The sequence below is a fragment of the Symsagittifera roscoffensis genome, chromosome 4, assembly GCF_963678635.1.
Source record: "Symsagittifera roscoffensis chromosome 4, txSymRosc1.1, whole genome shotgun sequence".
Lineage (NCBI taxonomy): Eukaryota > Metazoa > Xenacoelomorpha > Acoela > Convolutidae > Symsagittifera > Symsagittifera roscoffensis.
In genome coordinates this window covers 57,142,137-57,150,072 of record NC_087065.1, presented here as the reverse complement: position 1 = coordinate 57,150,072, position 7,936 = coordinate 57,142,137, and the positions used below count along the sequence as shown (strand labels likewise).

The 7,936-nt window shown below is 37.6% G+C and overlaps 1 protein-coding gene across 1 annotated transcript; it reads left to right on the top strand.

Moving 5' to 3' along the window:
* Nucleotides 1–731: 731 nt before the first annotated feature.
* Nucleotides 732–7,554, top strand: LOC134845189 (uncharacterized). Its single transcript, XM_063862083.1, has 4 exons — nt 732–888; nt 960–1,024; nt 4,620–4,704; nt 7,127–7,554. The coding sequence occupies exons 1-4, from the start codon at nt 876–878 to the stop codon at nt 7,435–7,437; spliced, it is 474 nt and encodes a 157-aa protein (XP_063718153.1). The 5' UTR covers nt 732–875; the 3' UTR covers nt 7,438–7,554.
* Nucleotides 7,555–7,936: the final 382 nt, after the last annotated feature.

Genomic DNA, 7,936 nt, shown 5'->3' with positions numbered 1-7,936 from the left:
GTTTTTAACAACTGTTCTTTGGCTAGCCTTGATTATGGCTGATCGTCTAAAAAGTATTAATTTGCCTTAACTACTTTGTTTTTGGTTCTTGTGGCTAGCTTGCGCCGATTTATATCGTTTTTGGGGCTCATTATTGCTGTTTGATGATGTTATGTTCGAATAAAATTTTGATGAGTTTTTGCCGATAAATTCTTTCATTAATTCAAGCACTTGAACTTTCTTATTTTTACCGATTTACGGAGGTTGAGCTCGCATAGTGCTTGTTCAATTTCGCCAAAACTCGTTAATAGTATATTTTAATATTACATTCTAACATAAAAACTATATTATAGTTATATTGTATTTTATTTTCTTCAGAATTTTTGGCCTGCTAATCAAGTAAGTTTTTTTTTCTGGATTTTATCCAAATCATGACTGGTGATATTTAAGAAGAGTTTTTTTAAATGTCAGTGATGGATTGAGTTGATAAAATAAGGCACCCTTAACTAGAAGCGAATTTAGGGGATAATCAAAACCCTGACGAATCAAATGGTCCCTTTGGTACTATTTTATGACAGCTTTTGTCTCGTTTAACAACTTCACACATCAGGACCATTTAGTTGCTGATCTACAGCCGAGCAGTTCCTTTTAAACATGATACGGGAAACTGGGGAAATGCGTGCTGAATATTTCATTTGATGAAATCAAATCCGCGGTCATTAAACTCGTCATTCCAATTAGCATGGCAGATGTTATTTTTCGTTTGTATCATGAATCAGATCACGAAGGCCTTATTTAGCTTGTCCCCGAAAAGCCATTAACTCAGTTAAAATATTCACATTGTGTTTTATAACCAGTGCCAATATTAGGCATCAATTTGTCTAAAAAACATCAATATGCAGCAGCGAAGTTGGTATATTCAAATTATTCAAATAAATTTTTTTGAAAATATCGAAATTGTTTGTTTCATTTGTTTTTAGTCTGGATTCTTCTAATCTTCTGGTGCATGCTCCAGCAAACAACTGCTAGATACAAGAAACGAACACGAACAGGTTTTGATTTTAATTACATGTTTTAGTGGCTTGAAACAAATTTTTTGGTTGAAGGTATTTTGAAAAATTTAAACTGTTTGGTTTGCATCAAGCGGTAGATTTTTTTGAAACCTTTCATAAACTTCTTTCGCAAAGGGTGTGTTTTCAACTTTATCAAAAACATGTAGGGGCGGATCTAGGATTTTCTCGGGGGGGGGGGTTTAAAATAAAATTGTCGACCTTTTTTTAGGTCGAACCAAATGGATTTTCCGAGCTCCCTCAGAGCCCTGAAGAGCCCCTGTTTTGGCCAAAATGTGTGCTCCGCAGGCAAGATTTAAAAAAATAGGCCAAAAATAGCGTCTTTAGGCAATTTTTGGAAAATTTAAAACAAAAAAACATTACGAGGCAAACTGTGCATTGTAAGCGGAATCCGCAACAGGCCAAAGTCAGATTTGTCGCGGAATCCGCAACACCGCTCAAAATTGCTCAAAATAGGCGAATTTGCGGAATCCGCAACTGTATTTGCGGAATCCAGAACAGTTTGTGGAATCCACAAGCAAATGATAAAACATTTGTATCGTTAAAATGAGCTGTTGCGGAATCCGCAACTGTAAGTGAAATCCGCAAATTGTAAGTGGAATCCGCAAATTGTAAGTGGAATCCGCATTTTGTTTGCGGATTCCCTTGACATAAATTCATATGTGTTGTAGCCTTTAAATTTATATCTTTTAAGTACATGATTTGATTTCACTAGAATAGAAATTTACTATAATAGGAATTTACTAGAGTAGATCAGTATTTGGGGTTAAAGGAATCCAAATTATTGACCAGTATTTGGGATCGATGGAACACCAAATACCGAACAATTTGACGATTTGCTATGCGTTGGGTTTCTAATCACTCTCAACCTAATGACTCCAAATAATGGATGTATTCCATATTTATTCCACATTATTCCAGTTTTTGGGATTTCACCGATCCAAATACTGACCTAAATTGTCGATATGCTGCGTGTTCCATACACTCTCAACTCAATGACTCCAAATATTGAAACTGTTCGGTGTTGTGTTTCCAAAATACTAAAAGATGACATCCACCGGTTTAGGTAACCAATGTCTTAAGACTTGTTCGTGAATTCCGCCGACAAGGTTTAAGTCTTTGCTTTTAAATTCCGCATTGCTAGAGATAAAAATTCCAGCTCAGCTTTTAATTGTTCATATGCAAGTTCATTATTGAACAAATTCGGAATCCACTAACAGTTCGTGGAATCCACTTATATTTGCGGATTCCGCTTACATTTTGCGGAATCCACTTACAGTTGCGGAATCCAGAACAACTAGCTATATATGCTTGTTGCGGAATCCGCACCAAAGCAAATGTGCCGACAAAATTAACGTTGCAGGTATATGTATGCGGAATCCACTGAATTTTGTTTGTGGAATCCACTTACATTTTGGAACATATTTTAAGACTTGTCTCTGGAAACCAGGAACATACAGACACAAAATTGTGCTCCTATCCAGTGCACAGCTTAGCCTCATAATGAAGTCGCGTTTTTACGGCGCGCGCTCCCCCCAAAAAATTAGTATATCCCCCCTAAATCTGCCCCTGAAAACATAGTATCTTTCTAAGTTCTTTTAGCCATGATTCGCATTCTGAAACAACGTTTGTGTTGAGAGCAGGGGCAGCAGATTTAGGGGGGCGGGGGTCTGACGCCTCTCCTTAGGGATTCGACCACCTGCCGACCCAAAGGTACTCTTTTGTCTCCGCTTTGTACTATTTGAGATATCCATTTTTGGCTGACGGAACCTAAAATCTTCTATCGGCGCCTTCGGCGCCAATATATATATTCTAATTGTGAAGGGGGACCGCGCGCCAAAAAAACTCGGTTTTTGGTCAAAGTTTTCGAAAAAGTGCCTAAAAACGCTTTTTTGGCCAGTTTTTTTTTCAAAATTTTGCCTGCGGCGCAGAAATTTTGATTTGGCCAAAACATGGTCTTTTTAGTGCTTTGGGAGAGCTCTGAAAATCAACTTGATAGACCTCAAAAAAAAGGTCGACAAAATTTTCGAAGTTTTTTTGAAAATCCGCCAACCCCTCTCATCCATCCCCCCCCCCCTCGAGAAAATCCTAGATCCGCCGCCACCTGGTTGAGAAAAATTGATTTTTGGGTTTTGAAACTGAATGAGCAGACAGTTTCAACAAAAGCTAACCACCAAACTTTATTTCACTACAATTTTATTGTTATCTTGGCTATTATAACTACTCCTTTTCATTTTCTTCAATTGATTCAATTGCCTCGTATAGAAAAAAGCATGAAATAATAATCTGCAAACCATAAAAATTTTCAGCCACAAATGAAATCTTAACAATTTAACTTGAACTAAATCTATTAATCAAATTAATTTGGAAGTGATCTCGTTAAAACCGTTGTTTTGTGTTAAAAGTCTGTGTTCAGGTGAACCAGAAAGTAACAAATCTGCAGTTTGATTTTTTCCATACATACACCAAGATTGTTGTCACAAAAACACCATAAACCGTAACAACATTGATTGTTCAAACCATGTGACGACCTTAGTCGGGTCTGTTCACGCTGTTTATTCGCGCGAAGGGTTCAGCGCTGTTTGATTCATTAGTGGTGCTCGTAAAATAATTATCTACCAGAGCTTTTTTTGACCGAAATAGTTGGTCAACCGCTATGATTTAAATCAAAAACGCAAACTTGGACAGCCGATTCGGTCTGTCCATCAATCGAGAATTTCAAGGTTTCGACGGATTAAAGTTTCCTTCTGTTCAATTTGAATTAATTAATTTTTGAGAAATTATTAACTCATTTTTACTGAGGTAAGCAACTCATTTTTTCTCACTTTTTCTGTTTTTCAAGCATTTCGCTTTTTGAATTGTTGTTAATTTTTGAATAGCATGAGGTTGGCATAAGAATAACCGCCATGATTTTGGACAGCCAGAGATTTTTTCTGCTCTCGTTAAGACTTTTTTAAACCTTAGCTTTAAGTTTTTTAGACAAAAAGCGTTGAGAAACCTGGCAACTACTGGCAGTTGTGAGAGACTCAAAGCTGATGAGCTTACTGCGGTGCAACTGTTTCAACAATTTTTGAAAAGTTTTATTGAAAAAAAGCAATCAATGAAAGTTTTTGAATTGCTCTGGCCCTGTCACGAACTGGCTGAATGGAATTTATGGTAATTTTTTTGACCGATTTTGACCTGCTCAGCGATAGCCTCTAGTGAGAGTAGTTTTTTTTATTTTCACCGCAAAATCAGCTTCCACAAATAATCATCCGAGTGAGTTGAGTGATATATCATATTAACGCCTTCTCAGTCGTGGTTCGAACAACATTTAAAAGTTTTCAGTTTTGATTCTCGTAAAATGGATCTCGTAAAATTATAACAAAAGGGGAGGGACCCTTTGGAAAAACTTAGCAACCAGAATTGAAATAGGGATAGTCGCCCACACCCTTTTGGTACGTGCCAAGTGGTACTATAATTGCGATAGAAGCAGTGCCGTTTTGTGTTAAAAATGTGTTGGGAAAACTATCCATATGACAAAAACGCTGCGCGCTCTTTTCATTTTATGTTATTAGTTCGAGTTTTTTAGATTCGTTTCAAGTTACTCGGAGGATGAAATCGTTACCAGCCGACAGTACTGATTACGACTACGACTATCACTTCGCAAATCCAGGTATTTATTTATTTTACCGCTATGGAAATTCTCCCTTTTTGAAGCGTGTGTACTGCGGGTCGCCCGCATTTAAGAAAAGTGAAAACAAATCGATTCAAATGGATTTTCGTGGTCTATAATGTTGTAAATATAAAATATAATCGATTCCCATGTTACGTGCTGACAACAAAATTGAACTAAAAAAAAGATTTAAATCCATTTTTTCTCGGCAAAACAAAATGCATTATAATTCATTTTGAATCCATTATTATGGATTTTATAATAAGTAGGAAATCACATTGAAATGGATTTTTTCCACTTTAGTTCTGTTTCGCGCGTCGTGCAAAATTTTGCAAGAATTTTAGCATTTATCAAGTAAGTGATGCGGAAACTTTGCAAAGCGAGTGTACGGCCTGGCCTAATCTATTTCAAAACCTAAACTCAAATTGCAAAAAGGTTCCGTTGAGGTCTCCCCCCTCCTCCAACGTTTGCCCCTATGTTCCCCTTCAACCTCCTAATCTCCCTAATGTTTGCCCCTTACTCCCCCCCCCCCCCCCCCCGCTGAACCCCCCACCTGAACACCCCCCGCCTGAACAACCCCCCCCCCCACCTGAACCAACATACCCCCCCCCCCACCTGAACCCCTCCCCCATCTGAATAAACCCCCACCTGAACCCATCCCCCATCTGAATCCATCTCCGCCTGAACCCAACCCCCCCATCTGAATCCATCTCCACCTGAACCCAACCCCCCCATCTGAACCCACCCCCCACCTGAACCCACCCCCCACCTGAAACCCACCCCCCCCCCCCACCTGAACCCTCCATCTGACCCCCCACCAACACCTGAACCCAACCCATCTGAACCCGTTACGTTGGGGTGGAGGGGGTTTGTTGTAAATGGGCAAACGCTAGGGGGGGTAATTTTGAGTAATATAAAAAAAAGTAACAAAAATGTCAAAGTTAGAAAAAAATTCAATTGAACAACAAGTAACCAACGTAACCAACTTAATTTAAAACATAGAAAAGACTTCATGTGCGTTGAAATTCGCATCTCAGTAAAGTGGAAAAAATCGATTATAGTTTTCGTTGTCAGTGTCCACAAAAGTGAAAATATATCGATTATAATGGATGAAAAAAGGATTTTGTTGCCTCGAAAAACAGTAACATTGTAATCCATTTTTAATTGATTATAATTGAGTTGTTTTCACTTTTGTGGACACTGACAAGGAAACTCAATTATAATCGTTTTTATTCATGGAACCCAATGCGGGGATGCTTTGGCAATTTCCAAAAACTTTACGAGGCCAAACTGTGCACTGTGTATTTAACTATACACCTGTCTTATTTTTTGTTTGTCGACTCCACAAACTGTTTTGAGTTCCGCAAATAAGGCTGCGGATTCCGCAAATTCGTCTATTTTTGGAGCGATTTTGAGCGGAACAGTGTTTTAAGTATTTGTTTGTGGAATTCATAACAGCAAAGTAGATCAAAGAAAAGTAGCAATGATGAGGATTAGGCGACAAATCTGATTTTGTCCTGTTGTGGAATCCGCGTACAATGCACATCCGCACCGGAGTTCCCTGGATAATCGATTATAAAGGAAAAATGGTGTCTAAAAGTTTGTCATCATAATCCATTATTGTCGCAAATTTAGATCACGTAATCGATTATATTGTCATTGAAAAAAGTTGTATATTTTATGACTAACCTCTCGAAAAAATCCATTACAATCGATTATAATTGTTTATAATGGAATATTTTGCCTCTAAAACAAGTTTCTTTTTCTTTCAAAAATAATCAATTTTAATCGATTATAATAGATTATATTCGGATTTTATTGATGAGAAAAATTGTTTCATTACAATCCAATTTTAATCGATTATAATCGATTATTATCGAAACTTATTGAGACAGACCACGAAAAATCAAAAAAATCGATTCTTATTCATGGAGCTCCGGTGCGGGCAGAATGCACAGTTTGGCCTCGTAATGAAACTCGGGTCGGTTACAGCATAAAAAAACACTCCAAAAACCGCTGTGTTTTTTGTTCTGCTTAAAAGGGATTTAGGAAACACGTTTAGAAGCAATTTTTGACGGGTTTCGAATAAGCTAATCACTTTTACGAAAGTAACGTGGGTTGATTACATCCGGGTTGACCATGTCGCTGAAGAATATCGCATTTGATCAAAAATACATTGAGCCCCCCCCCCCCCCCCCCCCCCTCGAGAAAATCCTATATCCACCACTGATATGATTCATGATAAAATGGAAAAATGTTTTGGTTGAGCGTCATGATCAGAGCAGATGATCCCTTGGGGGAAAAAGAAACTCTCTAGACCATAACATACTCTGCAGGTTTTGGAAAAAATCCATAACTACCCCAAAATGATTATCCTTCAAACCAAATTTTGATGATACTTCGGAAATTAGTCTTTTTTTAGATTGGTCGCGCATTTGCCTCGAAGACAGATTTGAGGTTGAGAGGCGCCATTTGGAAAACTTCCTGATGAACAATTCCAATACAAAAGCCACTCTCCTCTCTTTGGGATGTTCTAAGTATGACCATGAATTTCTTCACGCGATATACGAGAACAAGTTCAAAGACCAGTTATTCGAAATCGAATGCGGAGGTGTGACGTCATTTTTATGGTGGAACTCCAATAATAAAGATGCAATTAAAATGTCAGTCTCTCCGACAATACCAACCGAAGCTGAAATAAACAGAGCACATGGTGAAACGGATGAGATGTGAGTGAAAAAGGGAGACTTTATGATGAAAAGCTGGATTAAAAACGAATCTAATTTAAATCAGTTGAAGCAAAGCATGCAGAAAATAATAACGATTGATATTAAAGGATGGTATTAAAATCATTCGCAGAGCTGGGTTTTCTCATACTTGTTTTGGGAAAATGTCATAGAAAAAATTTTTAAAGAAAATATCTCAAGACATGCAGAGGCGTGAGCAGAAAATTTTAGCGCTGGAGTTCGAAACTTTTGTGGACTTTTCATAGTTCAGATTAGTTTTCCGATAAATTTTTGAAGAAAATGACAGATTATGAGCCCGGGTAATTTTTTCTCTTCACACATTTTGACTTTTTAATCTGCCATTTTTGACGGAATTTTTTTATATCAGCCAAAAGATATTGTTCTTCTGAGCTAAATTTAAAAAAGATATTTCACCTGTGAATATTTCTCGTAAAGGTAAGGGAACTTAAAGATTGCCAATTTGGCCAACTTGGGACAACAAAAGC